At 51.2% G+C, this 26496-nt stretch overlaps 9 protein-coding genes across 12 annotated transcripts; 4 read left to right on the forward strand and 5 right to left on the reverse strand.

Annotated features, from left to right (window-relative positions):
- Window positions 1-676: 676 nt before the first annotated feature.
- Window positions 677-4119, reverse strand: PV10_01249 (uncharacterized protein). The gene has a single exon (XM_016365424.1). The coding sequence runs from the start codon at window positions 3732-3734 to the stop codon at window positions 885-887; it is 2850 nt and encodes a 949-aa protein (XP_016229073.1). The 5' UTR covers window positions 3735-4119; the 3' UTR covers window positions 677-884.
- A 1471-nt stretch (window positions 4120-5590) lies between these two features.
- PV10_01250 (uncharacterized protein) lies at window positions 5591-8350 on the reverse strand (the record flags this gene model as incomplete). Its single annotated transcript, XM_016365425.1, has 2 exons — window positions 5591-8150; window positions 8200-8350. The coding sequence occupies 2 exons, from the start codon at window positions 8348-8350 to the stop codon at window positions 5824-5826; spliced, it is 2478 nt and encodes an 825-aa protein (XP_016229074.1). The 3' UTR covers window positions 5591-5823.
- Window positions 8351-9031: 681 nt separating this feature from the next.
- Window positions 9032-10773, forward strand: PV10_01251 (uncharacterized protein). The gene is made up of 4 exons (XM_016365426.1): window positions 9032-9273; window positions 9332-9349; window positions 9404-9839; window positions 9894-10773. Exons 1-4 carry the CDS (start codon window positions 9227-9229, stop codon window positions 10233-10235), a joined length of 843 nt encoding a protein of 280 aa, XP_016229075.1. The 5' UTR covers window positions 9032-9226; the 3' UTR covers window positions 10236-10773.
- Window positions 10774-12350: 1577 nt separating this feature from the next.
- PV10_01252 lies at window positions 12351-15878 on the forward strand. Of its 3 annotated transcripts, none has more exons than XM_016365427.1 (3): window positions 12351-12729; window positions 12905-14705; window positions 14778-15878. In XM_016365427.1, exons 2-3 carry the CDS (start codon window positions 13264-13266, stop codon window positions 14983-14985), a joined length of 1650 nt encoding a protein of 549 aa, XP_016229076.1. In that variant the 5' UTR covers window positions 12351-12729; window positions 12905-13263; the 3' UTR covers window positions 14986-15878. The 3 variants fall into 3 exon arrangements, with proteins under 3 accessions (XP_016229076.1, XP_016229077.1, XP_016229078.1); XM_016365428.1 differs by having other exon boundaries at window positions 13134-14705; XM_016365429.1 differs by having other exon boundaries at window positions 12905-15878.
- Window positions 15879-16422: 544 nt separating this feature from the next.
- Window positions 16423-18306, reverse strand: PV10_01253 (uncharacterized protein). The gene is made up of 2 exons (XM_016365430.1): window positions 17816-18306; window positions 16423-17762 (listed from the first exon to the last, which is right to left on the reverse strand). The coding sequence occupies exons 1-2, from the start codon at window positions 18187-18189 to the stop codon at window positions 17117-17119; spliced, it is 1020 nt and encodes a 339-aa protein (XP_016229079.1). The 5' UTR covers window positions 18190-18306; the 3' UTR covers window positions 16423-17116.
- Window positions 18307-18782: 476 nt separating this feature from the next.
- Window positions 18783-20224, reverse strand: PV10_01254 (uncharacterized protein; the record flags this gene model as incomplete). Its single annotated transcript, XM_016365431.1, has 3 exons — window positions 18783-19853; window positions 19925-20046; window positions 20106-20224. 3 exons carry the CDS (start codon window positions 20222-20224, stop codon window positions 18916-18918), a joined length of 1179 nt encoding a protein of 392 aa, XP_016229080.1. The 3' UTR covers window positions 18783-18915.
- Window positions 20225-21126: 902 nt separating this feature from the next.
- On the forward strand, window positions 21127-22956 carry PV10_01255 (the record flags this gene model as incomplete). Of its 2 annotated transcripts, XM_016365432.1 has the most annotated exons (3): window positions 21127-21415; window positions 21477-21586; window positions 21634-22956. In XM_016365432.1, exons 1-3 carry the CDS (start codon window positions 21144-21146, stop codon window positions 22818-22820), a joined length of 1569 nt encoding a protein of 522 aa, XP_016229081.1. In that variant the 5' UTR covers window positions 21127-21143. The 2 variants fall into 2 exon arrangements, with proteins under 2 accessions (XP_016229081.1, XP_016229082.1); XM_016365433.1 differs by having other exon boundaries at window positions 21477-22820.
- A 460-nt stretch (window positions 22957-23416) lies between these two features.
- On the reverse strand, window positions 23417-24822 carry PV10_01256 (uncharacterized protein; the record flags this gene model as incomplete). Its single annotated transcript, XM_016365434.1, has 2 exons — window positions 23417-24165; window positions 24210-24822. The coding sequence occupies 2 exons, from the start codon at window positions 24820-24822 to the stop codon at window positions 23417-23419; spliced, it is 1362 nt and encodes a 453-aa protein (XP_016229083.1).
- A 409-nt stretch (window positions 24823-25231) lies between these two features.
- Window positions 25232-26147, forward strand: PV10_01257 (uncharacterized protein). The gene is made up of 7 exons (XM_016365435.1): window positions 25232-25382; window positions 25446-25525; window positions 25579-25595; window positions 25658-25669; window positions 25722-25819; window positions 25870-25886; window positions 25942-26147. The coding sequence occupies exons 1-7, from the start codon at window positions 25346-25348 to the stop codon at window positions 26032-26034; spliced, it is 354 nt and encodes a 117-aa protein (XP_016229084.1). The 5' UTR covers window positions 25232-25345; the 3' UTR covers window positions 26035-26147.
- Window positions 26148-26496: the final 349 nt, after the last annotated feature.

Here is a 26496-nt window from a genome sequence, read left to right on the forward strand (position 1 = left end):
AGTTAAGAAGATCATGTCCCGTCCGTAGCACATCCTCGCATCGAGCATCGAGGGGAGGGGAGGGGTCGGTCGTGGGGGTTGGATCATACTGTACATAGCACTTACGAGTACATGCACTTATCACTGTCTGTTTGTCAATCAATGAATGCCAATACCCAGGACGAATTCGAATCCACTGGTCCGGATGGACTCCTTGTGAACGCTGCTTTCTTGCCTTGATCTGTGGTTGAGCCATGGGATTACTGACTAGCGACAACGATGCATGAGGTCGCTTTGGAGTACGATAGAAACACATTCATTGTGATTTGCTGGATACCTAGATTCATGCAGCCACTCAACGCAACCACCGTTCGAGCTACCGTTAGCTACCCCCCGTGTCCCCCCAAGCGGCCCTGAAGAATCGCGGCACGGCTCACTTTGACACCCGCATCCCCAACCAACGGGCGTCGTGGGTGTCTCTCGGGGGGGTGGGATTGGCGCCTCTCGGCCATGCGAGTTCGGAGAAGATGCCCGCATGCCACCTATCAATTGCCCCGCAGTCCACATGTTTTGGCCACAACGTGCATCATCACTAAGTACTCCGTACCAACACAACAGGCCCCTCGGCCCGACCAGAAACAACACATTTGCCAGCTAACAATCTACAATCTACAATGGTCCACAAGACCAAAAAACCCACTGATCCATGTCTCAGCATTCGTATGCATTTCTCATTGTCATATCGTCGTTATCATGCTCCACTTGACAAGCAAGTGCTATATACGGCTTGCTTGATGACTCGCCAGAATTGTAGATATCCTAAGGTAAAGGTAATCCAAGCTCATAGGGTCAAAACTCCTTGCCTGCCGGATGCCAAACCGCCCAACTATACAAGAATGCTGATCTCATGTTGCTTCATCTGCTGCCGCAATCTGGTCATACCACTTACTGTGAGCCTTGAGGTCCACGGTCCGAATCTTGTCTAGTGAGTTTACCAGACGATTCACCTCGTCCAGGAACTCGGGCATCCCCAGTCTAGCTAGAGCCTCTGCCGCTCCTGTCGTAGTCCGTACTCGTTCCGCCGTCCCGCTGGCCGAGAGTCTAGCAAATACATGTTCCCTCAATGATTTCAAAAGGAAGCTAGCAATCTGTTCACTGAAGCCCTCCTCTCCATCAGTACCTGCTGAGTTGCTCTTTGAAAAGTCGTATGCAACTTGATTGTGTAGGGCATCCTGGTATTCTTGCTCAGCCAAGTCAACATGATGCGCTGCTGCGGCGGCAGGCGGAAGAACTCGTCCCACAAAGTTGGCCACGCCTTCCTTCGTCGAGTCCGGCATCATGTGAGATGACTCGATGAGGGAGACGATGCGGTTTGCATCCACTGTTTGCAAATCCAAGGACATTAGTCTTTGTGCATCATTAGTCCACAGAGACTCTCGGTGTCGACGCAATCGAATTTTGGTGGTGAGGAGGATTGAAGACGTGGCGATCACGTGGAAGACTCGAGCTCGTAGCTTCAACAAACGTACATAATCCAACTGTAGCGTTTCGGGGAAATCCACATATTGAACGCCGGAATTTCGTAGAACCAAATCTACCAAGCCTCGAGCATATATCGCACTCCCAGTGCTGCGAGGGGTTGACAGGCTCGAGCGGGCATTGGCCCACCACTGCTTGGTGCGTTCAAGGGCGTGGACCCCGGTTTGGATATCTCGCTCAAAAGAAACAAATTCATGTTCATGTCCCTTTTCCAGAACTGACTGTGACGCCAGTCGGAATTGGAAGTTGATGTGGTCCAATGTCATCAAGTCTATAATGTCGATCAATTCAAAGAATCGCTTGATGGTGTCACCAGATGTATTGGTGGAAAATGCTTTTACTGCTTCGTCCCGTCCCGGCGAGCAGATCTGCGAGATCATGCCCGAGATGGTCTGGAAGAAAGAGTCGTAAGAGAAAACTCCGTTGACAGATTGTTGCCGGATCAAGACCGGATCAAGGAATCCATCAATTCGGTCGTGTAGAGGATGTCGAGGGCTGATCAGGTTCATCAACTTGTCACGGATGAGGACAGCCATGGCATGGGTCCATCGGGTGATGGATTCACCACTGCCATCTTGCATGCTCAGTCGCATGTTGCTTTGGAGAGAGTCCATCAAATCTTTCCGTGCCTCTGTCCACGGTCGCTGTTGGACTTCAAAAGTTCCGTTGATTTGTATCTCGTGAGCAATCTCGCGATTTGAAGGGAGAACAGTCATGATCTGGCCCAAGCTATCGGCAAATGACGACGTCTTTGGAGACATGCTTCGCACTTCGGGCTGTGGAGTGGCAGGAGGTGTGAGTGGTGCCCCGTGTTCCGAGACACCAACCTCGTTGGGTGTGGTGGCTCTCGGCACTTGAACAGCGGTCTTGCGCTTCTTGTCTGCGGCGTACTGTTTCCGTGCCTTACGCACCGCCACTCGGACTCTTGCGAGTGCCTCTTCTGTGCCAGCCATTCGTTTGAGCCGGGCGAGTAACTTGACTTGTTCTTGTCGAACAGCTTCAAGATAGTCGTCTGCAACATGTCCTTCGTGGTCGTTCTTTGTGGCCTGGATGATCAAGTCTAGATTGACAAAAGAACTGATCATGATGTCCACTAGAGTGTTCAAGTCCTGGCTTTTCCAAGTATCAAACGTGGCGCAGAAATCGTTCACTGCAAAGCTCAGCTGTTCCTTAGCCGGTAATGGCTTACTGGGCCGATAGACGGAGAGGATAGCTTGGGTATAAGACTCAAAGGCATCGACTAGAGCCGCAGCCTTTGAGATGAGGTCTTGCTCCCGTCCATCGTGACCGCCATGGCTCAGAGCCTGGACTGGATGTGCAAGAATCATGAAGGAGCTGAGGAAAACCCGAACCATGCTCGAGTCATCCTGTACCTCCCCAAGCAAGCCGAGATACTTGAACAGGGCCAATGTAGTTGAAATCGTATCATCTCTGGCTAGCACCTGTCTGAGTTCTTCAAAGGGAGAAGATTTGGCAACCTTCAGGGACAGACCCACTGCAGAAAATGCAGAAACGAGCTTGCGAGTTTGATAATAACGCCAGGCTCTTTGGATGACTTTGGCCGAGAAGACACGATTGGTCCGCTTGACAACCGGCGCCACCTTTTTCTCCTCGACGGCGGTCAACGAGGTTGCTCTTGACCTGCGCTGGCCTTGCTGGTAGAGAAACTTGCGATGAGCTGCCACTGCGAACTTCTCCGCCATTTCCTCCTTGAGTCTGGCCAACTCAGCGGCCTTCTTCTCCTTTGTTTCCTCTGCAATTTTCTTGGCTCGTCGGACTTCTTCCTCGCATCGTGCTGTGATCTCAGCGAGAAGTTTCTCTCGAGCAGCTTGGGCGGCCTGGGCCTTTTCTTCGGTGTTGTTGGCTCTCTGCGACGCCTTGGCCGCTGCAGCTCTCAGTCTAACTTGCTCGGCATGGGCGGCTTTAGAGGCCAGCCGGGCCTTGCGACTCTCAATGATGGATGCGCGCCGAAGATGTTGGGCAATGTGATTGCTGTGTGGTCCCCCGTGACTTGAGAGTACTGAAGAATGCGAGTGGACGGATGACAGGGAGCTACGGCGAGATGAATTTGCAGACGTCTTTCGACGAGCATTTGATTTTCTGCAGAATCGAGCAGCTAGGCGGGCCGGAGGGTCACGGCAGGCATCTGAGGCATCGGTTTCGAACAAGTTCATTTCAACATCTTGGTTGGCAACCTGGTCTATGGGGTCGTCCATGTTTGGTGATCTGTGTCTGAGGGTGGAAGGATAGGAAACAGGAGAAACAACGGCCGTAGGAAGAGAGGAAGACAAGGAAATCGCTTGCAAGGTTTCGAAGTGGGGTTGTCGTCACAGTACCAGTGCCGGGGACGTCGAGTAAGCGTGGGAGGTTGAATGACAAAGAATTGGAAGCAGGCGAGAAACAAAGGTAGAGAGTGTCGCAAGGCGGATGCAACGAAAGAGTGGCTGTGAACGAGAAGGAGGGAGAATATGAAAGAAATGAGGAGGCAAACAAACCTCTCGAGGGCGTCAGGATGACAAAAGGTCAAGTAAGTAAGTGGGAGGGAGGGGAGGAGAAGGGGCGGCGGCGTGGTGGTTGAAGGTGTTGATGAGGAGGAGTCAGGCTGGTGGCTGGGAGAAGCACAGGGAAGGACAGTGAAGAGTGAAGAGATGATTGTCATCCTCCACCCAGGCTACAGACGGGAGACTGCAGGGCTGTTCCAACCATTACCATGTGGTCGGGCCAGCATTGGCTGGGCACCTGGGGTAAGCAATTGTGGTACGGGCACCAAACCTGAATTGTAATGGGGGACTCGCACGACTTGTTTCATTTTGATGGAGCCTCTTCATTGTTTGATGGGGCCGGAGGGCCTTGGATCTGGGATCTGGGATCTTGGATTTTGGATGGGCAAGGCAAAGCAAAGCAGTACGGAATACACAGCACATCACAAGCACAACGCAGGCCTCACTTGAATTTTGACTGCCAGCGTGCATCGAGCTTGGGTATGGTGCAACCTTAGATTCAGTTTATTAGCGGAAGTCAAGGCCCTCGGCCTTCTGGGTGCCCTTCCGCAACCTTGCATGCCTTGGCTGCTTCCCAGGCATTCGGCCAGCCACTCGCAAGGACCTAGGGAGCTCTCGAGCCGCTTATAGCGTTGCGAGCCAGGATCTTATAGGCGGTCGTGGCTGTTCTTCAGCTGCGTTATGGGTGAGTTTGGGCAAGGGAACGACGCCTCCAACCAACCGCTGATGTAAGCCCAGTTTTAAAACCATCGTCGTCGTCCAAGCTCCCAATTGCGTGATGCAGTCAGGACGCTTCGGAAGTCACAAGAGCAAGTATTTGACAAGATCGGATGTCTCTACCCCTTGCAAGTAGCGAAGACCTTTGATAATCCCAAGGTCGAGGATCGAGAGAGAAATGGTCGGCTAGCGGTCTTTTAGGTATTTGCCACGGGCCAGGATGATCATTTCTCTTTGACGACCTTGATGGGTTTATCCATCCGTTAAGCCGTTAAATCAGTGGCTGGTGATGTAGAAGTCATACAGTTTATCCAAGATCTGGTCTCCCGGTCGGAAGAATCGACAAGAATTGACGGCTGACTGACTCTTTCGCACATTAGTTGATTCACTGCCCTGTCGTCACACACGTCACACACTCAGTCACACGCACCACCACGCATGGACAAAGTCTGTTTCAGCCTCCCCAGCCACTATGCCTGTACTATATGTGCAGCATGGCTTTATCAAGGCACGCAAGGATCCTGTCATGGTCAGATATGCATCCGTCGAGCCGAAAATCATGTCAATGTCGAGGACAAACACACTAGTAGTAGACAAGTAGATTTGTACTCCGTAGATCGAGATGCACCTCGTCAAATCGGTTAACGGCACGGTCGACTCGACGCCATTCTTACGCCTGTAAGCGAGTGAATCAGGCTCGTGATCATTATTCGGGGGTTCTGTTCCGCTTCCCCACAAGCATCGCAGTGCATTCAATGGCCCAGATCCTGGCAGAACGAACATCTTCACGGATCGTAAAGCCAACTTACATCAAAACGATTGTATCTTGAGATGGAAACACTTCAATTCATGCACCTATCCAAACAATCATGCATGTGCAATGCCAGTTCTAGTCATGATATGAACAGTCATTGCAATAGCAAACCATTTCCAACAGATCCCACGCGATCTGCAAATGCTTCTTCTCGGTTTCTTGCCAAATACCCCAGAATGAATCAATCAGATCGACTACAAATTCCCTGTCGTCACATCGTGAGGGCCCATGCTGATAGTCCATTCAATTCGTCAATGTAGGTGCTCGTAACGCCTAGGTAAAATCCACTGTGTTGCCTCGACCTTCTCTCGCCAATCTGGCCTGCGCTCGCTCTGCCCTCCGTCTTCTGCGATTATTTGCGTATTCCGTCGCACCACTCGTTTCCGTTCCTGGACTGGTAACACTACCAGCAGGACCAAGATTGCTGTGAGAACCTGGGATAGGCGGTGGCAGTGGTATCTGATAAGCTTGGCCGGCCGAATGGTCTACCGCCACCCCTCCACTTCCAGGAGGTGGCGGACTGGGATAGAATGAGTGCGCCGGAGTGACAGCTTGTGGCCGCACGTTTGATGCTGCTGCTGCTTCGTTCTCTGCGGCCTGCTGTGCCTCGAGCGCCTCGGTCCTCCTCCAGCGTCGGTCCGCTGCTGCACTAGCGCCGCCTTCGCCAACCATCTCGCCCATGTCGCTGCTTGAAAGGCTAGAATTTCGTCGTCTGCCAACCGCTGAGGCTCGCCGTTCTCTTTGTCTGGCCTCGCGTTGAGCCGCCGCTTCTTCTTCTGTCAGTCGCCGCAGAGTAACTTTGCGGCCGTCGTTGTGCATGTTGATCTTAACAGACACCGGCGGTGATTCCATCGAGTCCGTGTTGGCATTTGCACGGTTGGAAAACCTATGTCGTCCTTCTGCTGCTGCTGCCCCAAGTGCAGCCCCGGCGAGTCCGGCCGCCGCCGCATTGCGATGGCGATGGCGTTGTCGTCCGGAGTTGGTGGTGTAGAGCTCACTACCAGAGGAGTCATGATCATTGTGGTGAGGAGGAGGGATTGGAGGTATATCCATGCCATGTTGGCCGATCATGGGATGGCCTGGCACTTCGACTGGGGGATCATTGCCCACTGGGCGTATTCGATTGCGATCCGCAAGAGCACTTGCGGCGGCTGCCCCGACGCCAGCAGCTGGCAGCGCACCACTCATGCCGTGGTGAGGGTTGTCATCCAACGCACTGGAAAGGTCCGTTGCCGACTGGCTGCCCATCCTACCATGGGTCCTCCTCGGAGGTCTGATTCCATCGCCCGTATACTTATGGGCTGAGTTCATGCGTTGAATCTTTTCCTGCTCAATGCGTTGCCGTCGCAACGTTTCAGACCGCATGTCTTCCTTCCTCTGCCGCCGATTTTTGAACAAGGACCGCACTGCAAAGGCAGCCCCCCCAGCAGCCAGCGCATCGCGGAATGTGTGAGACCGGCGATCGCGTCTAGATGGTGACCCTGACAGATACGAATCATCATAATATGAATACGTGGAAGAGCTGCGACGGCGTCCAGACCCCGGTGTCAAGGGAGGCTGGGCGAGAGGATGAGTGGGACGAACGTGTCCTGGACTGGTCCCGAGTGGTGTTGTTGGTCTCATATTTGGTCGTCCTTCTTCAATTCGCGACATGGAATCCGAAACAACCGATTGATTGCCTCCGAGCGGTGGTCTGTATGGCCCGACATCAGATTCGTCGTCTCGACCACGTCCACCAAATATTTTCTTCGCCGCAGCCACTGCCCCGCCAATTGCCGCAATCTGCAACAGACGATTGCCGAAGCCGCTCTTCTCTTTGCGAGGCTCTGGTCGATGAGAATATTTCTCTTCAGAAATGTAAGATGAAGACATGCTTGTCTCGGTTCCTAGTGAGCCATCGGTCTGATTGTTTTGCTTTTGGGATCGTCGTCGCCACAGTGAGGCTAGTCCAAGGGCGGCAGCACCCCCCAGGATCCATTTCCCCCAGCCGCCACGTTCCTTATGTTGGCCGGGACGGGAGGCAACCTCTTCAGAATAGTAGCCTCCGACACGGTCGCCGAAACGTTGGCCTTGGCGTCGTTCAGCCAAGTAGGACAGGATGAAATAGACTACTATGTAAGCAATCATCAAGAGGGTATACAAGACGAAGAGGTAGAGGGGCGACCCATACAAGGTGAGCCCAAGAGCCACCTGGGTGATGCCCAAAAGAGCGATTGCTCGGCCAAGCCATTGATGGAGCATGACTCGAAGTGGTGTATGTGGTGCGGTTTTGGCTCTGCCTCTATGCGCGATACATCCCCAAAAGACTTGCACCCACAATAGCACATAAATGGCGACACCGATGCCATGATGGGGGTTTGATAGACTTCGATTGGGCCCGACGGCCATGAACCCGAGGATGAAGACGACAGTGGTCAAGAGCAAGGTAAGGATTTGAAGCCAAATGTGCATGCGGAGGGCTAGTCGTGGATTGCGACCGTAGAAGCGCATGAGGAAGATGGCGGTCGGCACAGCGCCGAGAAATGTAATGGCCGCAATGATACCGTGCGTTCTGACCAAGGCATGGTATCCAGTCATGGTGAAAAAGCGGTTTCCCATTCCTGGAGATATGAGTATGTTTCTTTCTCGTAGTAGGTCATATTTGCGTACCATTATATCTAGTTGTCGCGAAGTTGGTGCCGACCAAGTTCGGCAGCAGGAAGGTGTCTCTTCCAGCGTCCCAAGTGCCATCGCCAACGTGCATTGTTCCTGAGTCGTATGAACTGCTACCCGGGGGAGCAAGCTGTGGTGAGGGAGACATAGTAGGGGTCAGAGGAAGCGCAGGCCGCACGGTGGACGTTGCGTGGAGGTGGACCTCCTAGATAAAGGACGAATCGACCATGCAGGAACGTGCGTTATAGTTAAATATCAGGACTCGGTGACACCATATGGTGAAGAGTGTATAGTCGATGATCTTGAGAGTTGGGATTCGTTCTCAGCGGAGCTGTAAATGTCAGAGTCTGGCGGTGATGCTTTGTTTACCGATGATGAAATGGGGTGGCCTGAGCACGATCCAAGTTCTCCAGTGTTTGCCTAAAGATTTGGGGACGACTGGATGATGACTTGAGTACTCTGTGCGTTGCTTGGAATTTGACAAGGTATTAACAACAAGGGACAGCTGAGGTTTTGGGTAGACGACACCGCAAGAGGTGTTCTGAAGGGTTCTAGCAGTCTGGCTATCTTGCTGCTCACCATTCAAGTCGTTCGCTGGCGGTCTGGTGGTAGAAAGTCATGCCAAGACGGTTGGGTCGCGTTGCGCAGGGTGATGGCTGAAGCGGTGGCTCTTTCCCCGTTTTAGCATGACGCCCCCCGGGCTCTTGCCAATCTTGTTTGGTCTTGCCACTTGAAACTGCAGTCACGAACCCCAGCCAGGCACGCAACACGCACACCGTAGTTCCTTCCTTTATCGATTGCGATCTTCGGACATCTTATCGCACAATCGCCCTCGACCAGATTCTTAACATTTTGGCTAAACCTCGATATATCCAAGGCTCTGAGTTGGACAGCATGTTCCAGTCATTAGCAATGTGACGATATCCTTGCCGTTCACAATGTCCATGGGGCGCGTTGATCAGACCTGCTTTCTTCATATCGAGCAATAATTCAACCATACCTCATTAGCACCACTTCCCAAGCTATGGCTGCGAACAATCAGGCAGTCCTTCTCATAAAGGCCATCTCTCGGTAAGTGACATGTTCCAAGCCATTGTAATGGAGTGCCCATCGCTGACAAGCAGAGTAGGCTTCTTGGTTGGATTTAGTAGGCCGTCTTACTTGCCTGGATGATGGACCGACAACACTAATCCGTCTGCAGCGTATTCTCCTGGAGTGCATCTTTCTATCCCCAGCCCATCCTCAATTGGAAAAGACGCTCGACCCAGGGCTTTGGTATCGACTTCCCGACACTGAATATTCTGGGATTTGCTTGCTATAGTATCTCTACCTGCTTGTTTCTCTACTCTCCAACCATTCGAAAACAATATGGGCAAAGACACCCACTGTCACCGGAGCCAACTGTGCGCTTCAACGACGCGGTCTTCGGCATCCACGCCGTTATTCTAGTCACCATCACCTATTCCCAGTTCTACCCCCATATTTGGGGTTTCAAGGCGTATGGCGTCCGAGCCAGTCGGCCTGTATTGGGTATCTTTTGGGGGTGTATCGTGGCGGTGGCGATTGTTATGGCAATTGTATTGAGCTCTAGCCATACTAATGTGAATCGCGAGCCAGCGTGGGAATGGGTTGACGTGGTACGTGGCAGACTCTCAATGCCATGCCGACATGTTTGACTAACGGCCTTGTAGCTTTATACCCTTGGCTATGTGAAGCTCGTCTGCACATTTGTCAAATACATCCCGCAAGCATGGATGAATTACCGACGCAAATCTACCCAGGGGTGGAGCATCTCCCAAATACTCTTTGATCTCGTCGGTGGAGTCCTTTCTCTTCTGCAACTCATCATAGATGCCAGCTTCCAGGGTGATTGGAGCGGAATCACCGGTAATCCCTTGAAATTTGGACTTTCCAACATTTCGATCGCCTTTGATCTCATCTTCATCACACAACACTACGTACTATATCGACACCAGGTTGACAAGTTGATACAAGCAGAAGATCAAGAGGAAGAGCCTCTGCTGAGTTCGTGAAGCCGAGCCTTGCAAATGTAGGCAACCAGCTGTGCACATATTTTCTGCCGGCTTGCCTCTGTCATTATTGCATGTCATACTGAGAGTCGACATTGGGGCAGCTACCGTCACATGACCCCAGATGAAGCATTGAAAAGAAGAAGCGCGGGATCTCCGGATGACATCGCCGTCTTGCCACAGAACCACGCAGCAAATTTGATCATGGGAGCCACGCCAGTCGGAAAGAACTTCGCACTTGGTTTGGATGAAGCATAATGGTGTGGCGATTTCTGGCAGTTAAAGAGCTGCCAACAAGCTGATCCGGTACGATGTTGCGGAAAAATTGGCTGGGTGCGAGACGGATTTTGGATATGGAATGCGAGCGAGTGAAGAACTGATGTAACTCATGATGAGAACATCAGTCGCAATTTCTGCAAACGGTTAGATTAAGGGTGTGAGATTTCAGGGATAGAACAAAGTCATAGGCTATAAGAGTAAAGGAATCTCGTGCGACATTGGTGTTGAATCAAGCGTGGGAGGTTTGTTGATTCAACAATTCCATCCACCCGCGTCATCCGTGTCACCAGTATAGGAATTGGTAAATGGAGAAGTTCAACATCCCAGTGACATTCGAATCGTGTGCTGCTACCGAGCGATTCATAGCTTTAATGATTGGATCTGTGGAAAATCAAGATTTCCTCGTCCTCGTTCGCCATATTCTACGCAGCTGAGTCTGGTCAGGTATCGCCCATCACGAGGAGGCCCACATCGGACAGGGTGTTGCGTCTGCATGCAGCAAGATGACTCTCGTTTCGGGGATGGCAAGACAAAAACGTGCTGTTCCTGATACGTACATCCCATGGCATCATGTCCCTTGAACATGTCCCTTGAATGTCGACGCATCAAGGGCCTGCAGCAGGAAGCACCGCCAACGCAAAGGCCAACGGTCAACCAGACCTGGGAGGTGTAGGAGGTCAAGGATGTCTACTTAGGGGGTTCGAGGAATCAGAATTGAAGGAAGGAGGATTGCGGTGACTCACACTCACCAATCGCAAGTTGCGCAGTTGACAGTCTCACGAGTCGCACTTGCCGTTATTATTACATGAGGTGACTACCTGGTTTCCCCCTTACAAGTAGGTCGCTTGAGGGAAGGTGCAATTCGCAGGTTACTGCCTTCCTAACAGGCCGAGGTAAGCTTAGGCACCCAAGTCAGTTACATTGGTCTGTTTTTTTCTGCAAGTTGACTCTGTCTGCGCTACCTACTCCCTTGCAGCCTCACTTCACAGTCCCTTCACGTCCTCGGACTGGTGATCGACCGCTGGGTGAGCATCAAACACCCTCGACACGACACCGCAAGTCGCTTGACACGTCCCTTCCACGATTCACGGCCAGTCTTTGACGTCAAAAGCGAGTCCAGCAGCAACACAAACAAGATACTCATGGTCAGTCGACCCGAGGCCTTGTTTGAAAGGAGGTGTGCTGACACCTAATAACCAATAGCAATAAACAGCAAAACCCACCTGCCGCTGTCTCTTGCGTCCACTACACGCTACACGGCGTGCGTACTACGTACAGTGCTCGTACGCATCCGCATACGCTGCCACGGCTGCCCAATATCCTGCCACGCCTCAGTCATCTCCTCCACTCTTCAACCTGGGTCAGCCGCTTGCCCAGGATTGCCAGCGATCGTGCAGGGATACGATGGGAGCCCACGGAGCCTCCTTTTAGCGGGCCCCGTTTGCTCTGAGCCGCGCAAAGTTTAATTTTCCATGGTCAACAGGGTACGCTGGCAGTCGTGGCAGTCTAGACCTTGCATCTCCATTGCTTGCATCTTGGAAACGACCAGCCACAAGGCCATAGTCTTCGCCATTCACACGTCGACAAATCCGGCGCTTCGCGAGCCATCGCAATGGCGGTGGATGGATGCCCCAATTGCCTTTGCATCTATGTCCCTCAAAGACGCCATCTGCATATAGACAATCTTCATCACCACCATGGCCCAGCCTATTCCTCTGTTAGCTCATTTTCATGCGGCCTGTCCTTTGCCAAAACCAAAACCCGAAACCTACTTGTGAGCAGCGTGTCTTACGATCCTCATCCCCGTTCCCACCTCTTCGTCTCAAATCAGGCAACACACAATCCCAACTTTGGGTCCAGAGAAAGCACTGCCTCTTGCACTGCCTCACCAATCAAAGTTGGACGCCTCCTAGCCCATCAAACAACAGCTTGACTTTTGTCTGATCTCTTCCTGCCTTGACTTGACCCCATCAGCCTTGCATGTACTTCATCCATCCTCGTGCAACGACCATACAACCACAGAAGCCATTGTCCTACTACCCATTATTCTGCTTGCACCACAGTATCACGACTTACCGTCCCAAGACTCTTCAAAACACAGACAGCAACCCACGATTGGTTGTGTTCCCGGCCTGCAGCCTCCGCAGTTTGCCTACTACTTACCCAACTTCTGGAACCCACACGGTTGGAGAACCACAGAGCCCACAGAGAAGAATCGGTATGACATGCCCCAAAGCCCTCTGAACTTTTGTTCCTCAACTCATCCGTGCTTGCGACCGTGAATCTCAATCTGAGTTCAAGACGATCTGGAGTCACTTTCAGTGGACGTTGATTTCCGTCACTCTAATATGCGGGTCTTGTGCACGGCTATGGCTGAATCTTCGATGTTCCAGACCCTCGAGTCCTCATCGTGTTTTCCCCGCTATACACCTCAGACCACCACCATCGCCAATCTTGTCATTTGCAATGCTCTTGATGGTCAATGCTACGCCATCTTCCTTTGATGGGACCAGGGCCCGTCACTGGGGCCTTCCCATTCCCTCTCCAGCCTAATGCTTCCTCCATTACATATTGTTCGAGGTCCTTTGCCTCGAGCATGGGGCTAACTCGCCTTCTTTCTAGATCCAAAGACTAGGACATCCCTTGCAAGTCGACAACCCATCTCTCCGGCGACGCCAACCTATCTATGGGTTGTTAATACCACATGTGTGCTTACCCAGCAATGTGCAGACCATGATTCCGACAGCTACTCATGTCAAGCGCCGAAGACCAATACTACCGTGTTCCCTACTTTGATCCAGAGAGGGACTTTTTGGGGCCTGAGAGAGCTGTCTCGCTCGAGCCGGTGCAACCCACTTATGAGCCAGAGGAGAGCCCTCGGCCGCCCCTGGTTCGATACGACACATCTTCATCCTCAGGTGAAAGCGAAGGAGAGGGCAACACGGTGCCGCCCAGAGGTTCCAAGAATATAAGAGGTCGAACAGCACCATCAATCTGCGGGGCAGCCCTTATTCCATCCCTAGCCCTAAGTCAACCGCAAAACCCTCTCGCCGCAGGCAAGCATGCTTTAGAGTCTCGCATCGTCTCCGGGGCAGAAGAAGGGGAGGAAGACAGGGAAGGGGTGGCGGACCAAGGAGAAGGCCAGCAGTTCACCTCAGTTGACGGCCAGATGAGACATTGTGTATATCCCATCGACAGTACAGCCTCGACTGTGGAAACGGAAGCGGAAACGGGGGTGGTTCACTCGGTTGACCCCAGGCGCCGACATTCATACCACGATGGCTCGAATTTACCCTTGGCTGCTGATCGTTCGCGCCATCATCATGGAACAAAAGATGGGAATCACGAGCTATCGAATAGGGAAGGGTCTCGTACAAGCCACGATACAACACGCCCAAGACATGGTTGGCAGACCCTTCCCCCCCTTAGTTCTATCCGTGGTCCAGGAAACGCACCTCTGGATCTTGATGGCAGTTCTGAGCGTGAAGGTTCACTTGTCTCTCCCACGTTGTCCAAATTTGCCATATCTCCTCGAGATGTGGATCGTGACAGTCTCATCACTCTGCCGGCCTTGCAGCGTTCGCCACCACCAACCTCCCAACCCAGGTCACCAGAAACGAAGCAGACTTTGCCGCCCATTACCAATTTGATCGATTCAAGCTCGGGTCTTCACTCTCCGCTGCTAAGCAGAAATTCTCCAGGTCGCAGTTCTCAAACTCCAACTTCATACGCACCATCTCCCCACCCAGGGATGTCACCACCTGCACCTCCTGTCCACTTCAATTTTCGATCTTCCACTCGAGACAGTTCGATCTCCGGAACATCCGAATACAACTCGAGCACATCTACAGCAGGCTCTAATTCGGCGTCTTCCCTCGTTGCACAATCTCCCGCGGCATCGTACACATCTACTCTATCCATACTACCAGAACGGGACCTTCTGCCGCGACCAGACGACTTGACAGGTCTCACGTTATCTGATCCCACAAAGACCGTCCCATCATCAGATTCGAATTCCACAAACTCCTACGTCTGCACACATAAGGGATGCACCGCGCAACCTTTTCAGACCCAGTATTTGTTGAATAGCCACATGAATGTCCATTCTGACGCCAGACCACACTTTTGCCCCCTCGACGATTGTGCACGTGGCCGTAACGGCGAGGGCTTCAAGAGGAAGAATGAAATGATCAGGTAAGAGTCAGCATTTTAAAGATCTTGGGAAGATGATGATGTTGGTCATTTCTGACAAAATATGTTCGACAGACATCGGCTCGTACACGCCTCTCCTGGGTATTTATGCCCTTTCTGTACAGATCAGCAGCATCGATATCCACGACCAGACAACCTCCAACGCCATGTGCGCGTGCATCACACCGACCGCAGTCGCGACGACCCTCTTCTACGCCATGTCCTCAACCAGCGACCTGATGGTGGTAACAGGGGAAGGAGACGACGTATAGGCACAATCTGAGACGTCGTTTGGGAGTGTGTTGAACAGAACATGTATGTACAAGCCTGAACGGTTCACGAAAGTAATGAGATGGACGAGATATACGTGTTTTATTTTACATTTTCAGCCAAATGCACGTACCCTGCGCTTGGATCTCGGGGCGGCGGGTGGATTTCGCATGGTATCAACACGTCTCGAACAATGTCGCTGCTCGCATCATACGTCTCGTCCCGTCTCGTCTCCTCATCGGCAGAAAGCGACTCGGTCACAAGAGAATAAGCGAATTCGGACCTTTTTTCCCTTTTCCATTAACAGGCCCAAGAGCCATTTACGAAGTTATGAACAAATTTACAATATCAGCCAGCCAAAAATGGCACAGGTCAGTTTTAGGTTAGGTTTGGGGATGGAAAGTCAGTCATCCATCCATCTCATCTCGGCGCAGACAGAGTGAATCAAGAGAAGGAGCAGGAACATACGACGAAGCAAACGAACATGAATCGAATCAAATCCTGTCTGATATTAGACGAGGAAAATTGAATGGTCAGCGGGGTTCCAGGGCAGGTCTAAAAGAACACCAACCTAGGTTTTATGAGAGCCAAACCCCCCCATCTTCTCTCTTTATCTATAGGCAGTGTGTTCTTAAGTCAGGCTCGAACTTTGAGTGTAGAGAAGAGATACAGAACAAAAATGACTGGTCTTACTTGTATTTGGCGGCCGTCATAAAGTATCTTTTCTTAGCACCCATTTAGGAATCAAGATAGCTAGCTACATACCGAAAGACTCAGCGGCGAACCTTGACCTCTTCAAAGTCCATCTCCCGTTCTCATAACCCGAGTATCTTGGCGTCAGGTTGAGAGGTGACAAGGTGGAGGTTCGCTCCTCCTTGATAGCCGAGGAGGGCTTCACTATCTTCAGACAAGAATCTGCGCAGCTGGTCTTCATACTCTCCACTAGATGATTGGGAGATGCCATACATACTCTATGCTTTGACATAGTCACGTGCTGTACCTAGAATCTGGGGATGTATTGTAATTCCCCTAAGATTTCCCTTTCGCTGGGCCACGTCTTGTGAGGTCGACCATCTGGCCCCTCCGCATCAAGACGGTCGCGTACGGAATTAGGCTGATCTCTTAGCTTTCGGTCGAGAGACTGAACCTTCGTGGCCACGAGAGTTGAGGGGGCAGATAAGCAGAAGTTGAACTGGTTGCAACGAGGATAGACAGAGGGAGCGAATGGCAATCAGGTGGGATTGGAAATGGAGTAAGTAGAAGCGTAGTACTGGAAGGATCTTATAGTCGGAAGAAAACTCTCGCTTAAGGAGTCTGGGGAGCAACTTAGCTTCTGACGTTTAAAGCTTGGTAGGGGTTGTCTGGAATGACTGCGGTTGGCGCGAGTAAGTAGATTAGATTCTAGCAAGGGTTCACGAAGGATGGAGTAAAGATTGCCACAGCATCAAGATGTACAAATAAAGATAATATCTTATTTTGGGAACATATATTATATACTACAGTGCTTCATTTGATGGTACATATGGATGGAATTTGTGGAAAAGTTGGGTTTCCTCAAGTTTCGCTAATATGCTCACAAGAATTGTTATGCTCACGAGAATTGTTGATATGTACAGTTCACAGGTGTTGACAGAACAGATGCAAGGACTGTCTCTAGAGAGAATGTACTGATGGCGGTGACATGTTGAGGGAGACTGGGTGTGTGCATGATTCGCTTTCGACACTTTTCTCAATGACATGTCCAAAACAACGATCAAGGAGGAATGGTATTGCGGACTTCAATGTGAGTGCGAAAAGCACTCGGGGGCCTTGATCTTGAATCATGCATTCGGTATGATAGGCCGGTCGAGGATGATTGTCCAAGTAGTCAAGTATGATGCGCGGTCCACTGAGACAAGATCATTTGTCCCCTTAATGGCTTGATGTTGCCATGGTTCTTGATCTTGGTCGATTTGATTTGCTCGTTAGACTTTTGGTGGCCTCAAACGTGTGGGAAGGGCGTTTGATTTTGATATCAGAGCACCGCTCGTGATCCCAGAGAGGGCTGCTGACTGGAGTGGTGGCAGACAGACCAGGTCACAAGTCTCGGCCAGTCTCGAACAATCTGGTGGAGAAGGGCATTGTCGGGCCTTTCCGTGTCTTCTTTACAGCGGCATTCCAGTGAGCGATGCGACGCGGTCTTTGAATGCCTGCCCGGCCGTGATGTTGCCTTGTTTATGTTTGCCTGAGAGGGCAAGTTCAAGCTCCTCCTTGGATGGTTGAATAGTGCCCCACACCCTCCAGTTTTGGAGTTCGCCTGCAATAATGAGCTGCTGCAAGACCACGTACTCTTCGATGTCGATCTCAGTCGGTGTTGATTCTCCCGGGCGCTGAACCGATTGAATAGACCGAATCCGGACAATCATTTCGCGAAGGAACGAATTGTTCTGGACCGGGATCACCGTCAATTGGTCTGACACCACTCGGATTGGCGATTTGAAGAGGAAGAAGGACAGGGGCCAACGCTGTAACCATGACGGCCACTGGATGCCCTTGTACTTCACCAACTTCCAATCGATTGGCTTGGTTCTCTGCTCTCGTTCTCGGGCAAAGCGACCTCTGCATTCGTTGGCTAGGCCCGAGCAACACAATTCGCTGACTGCCAATGCCGAGCGTTGGGAGATGGCTTGGTTGAGGTCTACGTGCATTTGTCGGGCGATGGCTGTTCTAGAGGACATGAGAAGCGGCCGTCTCATCTTTTTGCCTGTTTTTGGATGCCTGGGTACGTCCCATTTATAAAATTGAAACAACCTAGATTTTCGTCAATCTTTCGAGTCCGACATTGAAACGTGGAGTATTCGTACCCAAGAAGGCCAATGCCAGTCTGTTTTAACTTTTCCCAGTATAGTTTTGTTAATGCACGAACTGTTTTTGTCTGGTCTTTCCAAGCAGGAAGGATGACGATCCCTGGTAGTCGACCGAGATCTGTACCCATATCCTTCAAGCTCATATTATCAAGTTGTGTTTTCCTAGCCTTCTGTGGTGGCATGCCCCCCGAGGCTTTCATCTGCTGGACAATCGCCTTGTTGTATGGAGACGCAGAGAAGTGACGAACAAATGGTAGGGTGGAGGGTCTCGTACACTGAAAGCGAGGCTGCATGGTGCTGTTTCGAGATGTGTGTATCCGGACGGAGGTGAATTTGTTAGGAGCGTAAAGCTCCCTGGGAAGTCGTGACATGGCGGAGGGAAACTCGGCTGCAGCTTTGGGCCAGTAGGACTGGGCCAGCTTCAAAGCTGAGAAGAATGGAACGACGCACACCGTTTGTGAGAGGTTCGGATGTGTTGTAGGAGGAGTGCGACGACCTCAGAGTCTTGAACATTTCGCATGAGGAGCAGATAATGCCGAGAGTAATTGTCTTGGCATGTATCTCCACTCACGTGATACCTCCCCCTAAGAAGGGCTGGTCTACGCACGATTTTGGCTCCCTAAGCCACTTCTTTAGGCAATCCCTATACGTGGACCCGCCTATCAGGCACCTATTCGTACTTCTATAGGCCTAGTGCACTCTTTTAGAGGCACTCTTACAAGCTTTCAAGGCAAGTGTTGAAATGGTATCAATTAAGTAGGGTACTTTCGTCCTTGGCTATCTGACTACATCCGGCAGGATGAGTGATGCTGATACTGGCTTTTATCACAGACAGGCTGACACAAGAGGTCCTGAACCTTCGAGTTGGGCACGTCGTGTAACTCGTCCCAATTTGTGCGTTGCGCGGCCTAGACCTCTCTCAGAGGGATAGAAGGTCACTGTTCTTGCTCTCAGAATTTATTCTCTCTATACCTTTACACATATTATATGTACCTCTCCAGAAATGTCCCCGTACTGATATCAGAACATGTTCGAATAGAGGCTCGTAGACAAATGGTACATGGATCGTCCCCCAATGAGGAAGATGATTTCCCTCGTTACATGACCGAACATCCCTGCGCCTGTCTGATTCTTGCCTTGATCTGCTTCAGCTGCTTCTTCTTCATCTCATTCTCGTCCCTGAGATTCTCATTTTGATGCCTTTCCGCCTGTAACTGGGCCACCATTTGATCGTGCCATTTGGCCTCTTCTCGCAACTCCTTCGCGCGCTCCAGCTGGAGTTGATCCCGATCGACCTTCATTAGCTCCCGGTCATCTTCCACGCTCTTGATTTTGTTCTTCCATTTGTCCACTTCCTCTCTGAGGCAGTTGACCTCTTGTTCCCTCATTTGGTGGGTCAAACTATTATCCCGCTTGACTTCTGCAATTTCCCTCTGAAGGTCATGGATCTCGCGTTCGTAGATCTCCCTTTTAGTTTCCAACTTCTCCTCTAATGCGATGCCAGCCGCAGTTTTATCAAGCGTTATGCCGTCCTCCATTTCTTTCTGGATTGTCAAGTCGATGCCTTCGTGGGGCCGAATTCTCAAAAGGTGGAGCACAATCTTTTTCGCTGACCGCTCTTCTCGGTCATGGATGAAGTCGGTTGCCCCGCGAAGGATCATGGGCTTCCAGAATGCCTCGTCCTCGAGGAGCTCCTTGTGGCGAGCGAGCTGCTTTTCTCTGTCTGCCTCTCCACTTCCCCAGTGTGTTGTCGCAAGAGCAACCGAAGACATGGAATCATCACCGCACAGTTTTTTGAACATGCGAAGGTTGTTCTTGGCAGTTCCTGTCACACGCGTGTTATTGATCCCGTGTAAGTATACTATGCCTGTTAGCTTAATCCCACCCTGGCGTGCCTTGTTGAGCCAGTTCGCTATCTCGCGCAGGATGGCAGAATCGGGTCGAATGGTGTCATCAAATCCAGGAGTGTCGACGAAGATAACTCGACGGCCGTCAATTCTTTCAGATGCCGGGTGCGCCTCGACCATGGCAGTCACTGCATGCTCATTTCGCTCTATCAGCACTTCTAGAATCACGGCGTCGCGCACAGCGATTGTGGAAACTTGCCTGATTTTAGACCATCTCCCGCTACGGCTGTATCACAGAAGTGTCGAATGAACGTGCTTTTCCCCGAGCCAGTCATTCCCATAACGGCAATGAAAGCATCATTGTGGTCGACATCTGGTAGCCTTTCGAGCCGTTAGTCATTTGATCTCCATCAGGATGCGCATATCTCGTCCAAACATACTGGAAGATGGAAGGTGCAGAGTCACGCATCTCCATATCGGGCTCACACGACTCGTACGGCGGCGGATTTTCTTTGTGGTCCGTTTCTTCTAGCATATAGAATGGGTAATAAGGATTCATGGATTTCCCGACGAAACGACTGCTGGTGGTGCTGATGTGGCGAGCCTCATTAATTCAAGAGGAGCAGCATTCATTCAGCATTAATATCTCTGGGTGTGTCCAGAGTCGTCGATGTCCCATTTCCCCCTCCGCAGCCTACAAGGCAGCATGGGAAGCAGGCTGGTTTGCATAACGAAGACGAGGGTTTCAGCCGCATTCCCGAATATCGTCCAATGAAACCAAAACAAGTCTTGCAGCACATCATTCCCTTGTGCATGTCCGACGATGCGTATCTCGCCAGTGAAAAGGGACTGAAAAGCTGTGAGAGGGTGGAATGTGTCTTTTATTCGCTCATCGTGATTTTTCGTGGCAGCAAATTCCACCGGTCACAAAGCCCAACGGCCATTCGACGGCCATTTATGACACGTAATCACCAGACAGTCCACCGTCCAGCGGTCTTCCCAATAAGAGCCCATCATTGCATGTTGTGTAACGTCGTCTGCCTTCCTTCGACCCAATGACGCCATGCCTCGTGGCACGGATGTCGTCGACATTCGCCCTGGTATCTATAGGGTTGCATGATTGCTGGCCTCGGGCAAAAATTGTCTTTGAAGCGCCCAAGTGGTCAACTCCCAATGAAGACCTGACCATTTTGAAGTGGGAAGAGACGCCAATTCTTCATCGAAGAGAATTTCTTGCCAGCTGTGCGCTTGGCTTGAGTGGATAGTATTCAACGACTTGTTGAATCGATAGCTAAAAGCCGTCTCGGGGGCCGGAGTGAGGCAAGCATGAACACAATGAGTTGCCATACAAAGAACAAATTCCAGGATATATCACGTGACTTTCAGCCCGATCCATTCAGATATTTTGAACATGCCATCGCATTCCACTCCTGTTCCTTCATCGAATTATCAGTAAATGGTCACATATCAAGTCTACGATGAGACCACATGGCCATCGATCATCCCCATCTAACCGCCATAATGGTGCGTTTCAGCGGCGGTCTGTTCATCTGGACGAAGAGCAACGGTCCGACAGACCGCCTCAGCTGAGACGAGCTATGACACATGAAGAATCCCTACTCCTGAATTTGCAGCATAGACTGGCCTCTTCCTCTGCACCCTCTTCTCGGCGCGAAAGCGTGACGGAAGCGATGAGAAACGCTATGGCTCCAATCCAAAGGGTAGAGGGCGGACGAGGCTTGCCATCATTGTAGGCAGCGATCCACCAACTGAGCGTACGTTTGAATACCAGTTCTAACATAAATTTCAAGGACCAACAGTATGGTCATCGCTCTTATGGGTGTTACTGGGTCGGGAAAGAGCTCATTCATCTCCCTTCTCGCCGATCAAGATGTGGAGATTTCGCACAGTTTACATTCCAGTAACGCCCCTGCCTGTAATGACGATCCAGAACTAACATGTCGGCAGACACCGTGAGCATCAAAGTATACAGTTTCAACGACCAGCGTGGCAGAACAGTGTACCTGGTTGATACGCCGGGGTTTGATGACACGACCCGCTCTGATGCCGAGGTTTTGAAGGATATCTCTTATATCTTGGCAGCCATGTTCGCTGCCGACTTTCGGCTGGCCGGACTCATTTATCTGCATCGGATATCTGATGCCAGGATGCCCGGCTCTGCGGTGAAGAACTTACGCATGTTCCAGGCTCTGTGTGGTGAGTCGAATTACAGGCATGTAGTCCTCGCAACAACAATGTGGGCGGAAAGCGAAGGGAGCGATGCACGAAACGTTCAGAATCAACGCTTGCGGGAGCTGCAAGACACTTACTGGGCCGACATGATTCAGTCCGGGAGCATGGTCATGAAACATGACGGCCACGAGTCGTCAGCTCTAGAAATCATCCGCACCCTGACGGCTCGTGCCGAGCCGCCGATCACCCTTGCCATCCAGCGCCAATTGGTTGATGATGGTCTAACCCTGGATGAGACTGATGCTGGCAAAGTTGTTTTCGAAGAAGTCATCGCAGCAAAGCGCAAGTTTGAGCTCGAACTTGCCGAGCTGCAAGAGAGCTTGGAGGAGGCAGAGCAAGATGATGACCAAGAAGGCATCGAAAACCTCAGGACCGAACGTGCGGCGCTCGAGACCGAGGCCAGACGGCGCGAGAGAGACGGTGATAGTCTCGGAGTCGACATCCGGCAGCTAGCCTGGGAGCAGCATCCAATGTATCACGACCTGATCTCCACCCTCCAGCAACAAGATCATGACAGTGTTCAGACGGCTGGTTTTGTATATGAGCCCGACTCTAGGGTGCGGGAACTGGAGCTGAGGCTCGAGAATGAGCAGCAGATGCGCAGGGAGAAGGAACAAGAAAACGTGAAGCTCAAAAGACAGCTCCAACAGCGTCATGGCGAACCAGCGGCGGAGAACAGCCGGAAAGGGCCATCCAAGTCACCGAATTTCGGCGTCGTACGGAAACCAAAGACCGAAGACACGTCAGGCTGGAGGACCATCATGCAGTTCTGGAAAACGGTCGCGTCGTACTCACCACTCGAAAATGAGAGGTTCTACGTGAAGCAAAGCAGTCGCTCGTCGTCGTCGACATCCTGGTCCAAATTGAGTATGGGCGATCAGCCCAGGGGTCAGATCAAATGAGGCCTCTGTTTTCCTCCCTCATGGAGCCAAGGAAGTCAACAACCCGGGGAAATAGATGCTGCCGCCTTTCATGATACCAACACTAACACGACCGAGCAATCCAGAACGAAGGAACCATGGGACGCGCGGGCGCGGGACTGCAAGCAATCCGACAAACGGGTTTATTTATTATGATCGTTTTGTTTTCCGTAGCTTGACGCTCAGTTCATTACAATTCCAACGACATATTCTGTCTTGCCCGTTCCGCCTGCATAGGAAGTGACCCTTCAGGATCAGGACTTTCACACCTGACATGCATCAAGGAAGTTGGTTAGATACGTTTTGGCTGTTTATTGCTCGTAGTATCGTTGCACGTAGTATCGTTGCTCGTAGTATCGTTACTCGTAGTACCGTTGCTCGTAGTACCGTTACTCGTAGTATCGTTGCTCGTAGTATCGTTGCTCGTAGTATCGTTGCTCGTAGTATCATGTCCGCTCCTAGCGACCCTGCTTGCCTGGGACCTTTTGATGTCGGTGGCGATCCTTGACATCGTCGTACCATGTGACCGTACCGTCTGAATGCTTGTGGTAGTAACATCTTTCGGAACTCTTCTTCTATTAGATTCTACGTTTGCTTGTGTGTCCAGGGGATCCGTGGGACGATGTCTGTGAGGATGGGGCTTTTCGTTTGTGACTGCTGCTGTGATTTGCTGAGTGGTGCGTTGATGTGGAGGATGAGTGATGTGCCGACGAACGGTGCGATTTCGAAGAGTGTAGCGACGATGAATGGTGACGATGCGAAGACTCTCTGTTTGTCGTTGGCTGGATGATCTCGTAGTCGTCTTCTGCTTCTTCTTGCAGTACGTGCGGACACGTGTCTTCGTATCCGTCCGTTGTGTGCGGTGGCAGCTCTACGTCTGGCTGATCAACTCCTTCAGCGACTGGTGGGAGTTGATTGCGGTGCTGTTTCCAATGTTGCTTCAGCTGGTCTCTCAGTTGCTCGGATTGGGTCTTGGCGTTGTCTTGGGCGTTCCTCAGACTTTTCCTTCCGTCCTTGTAACCTTGATAGGTGCTCGTGAGGTTCTTCGACGATACAGGGTACTGGTGATAATGGAGCGTGTCTCCATCTTCGGCTGATGGGGCAGCATAATGAGCGTACAGGTTGAGGTTAGTGCCGTCTATAGTGAATGTCGTGATTTCTGCATGACCTGGGGGATCTTCTTTTCCCATGTGAGCGAGTGCTTTTGTTCTCGCGTGAACGAGCGCAGCTCCATCGTAGGCGCTCTGCATTCTAGCTTCGTCGATACTCCCATCGGGACCCTTCCATTCTCCAGCAAAATGTGGCAGAGCAAGAGAACGGGGATCGTCTTTATAGAGGAGAGCTCCAGGAATACAATCATTGACCGGGAACGGGCGAATTCCTTCTGTCTCAAGTCCTTCGACGAAATTGGGCTGTGGGGCGGATAAACCGTCGGTAAATCCGACGCTTTTCGGAAGTCTGTGAACTGTCGGTTGTAGGTATGATTATAGCCTTTATCGCTATATTCCTTAAGCAGCTTCCTGCTAGTATCGGCGACCAAGGTCGCTTCGTTGCCAGCTCTGTCGACTTGATTCACATAGTCCTCATATGTGGATTCAGGAGGCGAGGCAGTCGCCCGTGTTCTGGCGTGTCGCTTGCGAATGTCGTCGAGGTTGATAGGGGGTTTGGAGTAATCGGGATGGAGGATGCCGTTATTGCGGGCCTTGATCGCAAATCCTGACGATGTTGTCGACGTAGTCTTCGTAGTTGTCAACGATCCGTCCGTGGGGTCTGAGTTCTTCTTCTTACCCATCTTGTCAAAAGTGGCTAAGTTCCTCCGTGTTAATCGTACTCGTGTCAGTCGAGGTTCGTCGTTGCTGCTATCGCTTTCGATCTGTCGTTTTCGTGACGTCTTCAGAGGAATTTGGCTTAGTGGTAGCTCTGGTTGCGAGGACTCCGGCTGGTTTTTTTGCGAGTTCACTTGTGTCTTCGATGCGTCGTCCATCGTGAAGAGAGTTGTGGGCAGGAAAGGTGGAACATGTATGGTATTCAGTCAGGTCGCGAAATTGGCCTGATAAAAAGAGCCGCATGAAATTGTCATGTTGGCAGTTTCAGCCAGCACTCGGGTGCCAGCGAAGTCCTAGGCAGCAGGCGGTGCTGTTGCAAGTGATTGGCTGTCGACGTGCTGCCTCGGGCTGGGGTAAGGATGACCCGTTGTATGAGCTGTGGATAGGGTAGATATGCCGTATATCGAATATAGACATAATGTCGATGTAGTGGAGAAGAAGAGAGACTACTTACGGAGTAGTAGCCTGCGTCGCAGGCGGCAGGTGTAGTTTGGTTCGTCCAATAAGAATCAGAGTGCTAGCGCCGCGCTAGTGTTGTCGTACAGCTTTCCCAACCCTGAGCCTTGAGGTTGGCACAGTGTTCTGGCCATCAAAGTGAGATACTTGATTGAAATTGACAAGACTCATACCGCCATCTTGACTAGGTAGATCATCACGTCAACACTGTCCTCTTTCATCATCATGGCCTCAAAGAAGGATCAACGCCGGCCTGACCTTGGTATGGATCAATCCTTGTTTGAGAGAAAGTGTGTCGGTGGCTAACAGTCCATCCTCCACAAAGTCATTCCCTATGTCGAGCCAAAGGAATCGGATGTCACAGACTTTGGCACCACGATATCCAGTACTATGCCCATGGCCGCTGTAAGTTCAAACATCCTGTTGTGACGAGGCTTCAATACTAATGCATCTACAAGATGTTCACTAGGAACAGGTATGTCTAGAAAGATCTGACGTAGAGGCTTGCTTGTTCATCAAATTTACTTGGTGGGTTAGGATGCTCGGCTGGTAAGACTGTCCAAATTACTGAATTACTCAACATTCTCACAAGATGATGAAGGTTCGCCCTGTTGCAATCTTTGCTTACTTGGTTGGGGGAAACGCCGGCGCAGAAGAGAAACGCCACCACCCCAGGATATCTCTCTTTCGGCATGGCAGGTACGTTGATAAGACATTGTTGTCTGACTTTTGGCTAATAATGCGGACAGTATTGGCAGTTATTGTGGTATGTTCAGTCAGATGGTCATCTAGTTTGGCAGAGCTGATAAAAAATGTCGCAGACCTACATGCCGTTGTTCTTACCTCCCACGCCAAACCCAAGAGCAGCGACAGGCACTGGTGTCCCGGCAGCTGCGCCTCAAAATCTCGGCTGAGGCTGTCAAAAGTCGAGCGCTCAGCATTGCTTTGTATAAACATTCGAGTTGATAAATCGCCTAGGTACATTCAAGTCTATTAAAAGCGTGCATAACAAAACCATGTTTACTCCATGGAGATATCTTGGTGCTCCTGATCACGTGCTGCATCGTAGACATTTAAAATGACTCCAGAGTGAGATAATAACCATCATTTCTCTGTATTGAACGAGTCATGGCAACCTTCAAGTCCCTTCCCAGGGCCTGACTCAAATAGGTCTGAAACATGTGACTCGAAATGTGGGAGTGCGAGGCACAGTCTGAGATGGTGGCGACCTGGGGTAACCTGTTGGCACATGGCAGGCAGCCACGACAGGTCCAAATGACTCACACCTTACGAAGAGAAATGGTCACCCGTAGAAGCAGCAGCCTATAGGTGCATTACAGTCTCTATGTTGGGGGGACTAGGTTGGCTGGCAGAGA

This window comes from Exophiala mesophila (assembly GCF_000836275.1).
Source record: "Exophiala mesophila strain CBS 40295 unplaced genomic scaffold supercont1.1, whole genome shotgun sequence".
NCBI classification, from domain to species: domain Eukaryota; kingdom Fungi; phylum Ascomycota; class Eurotiomycetes; order Chaetothyriales; family Herpotrichiellaceae; genus Exophiala; species Exophiala mesophila.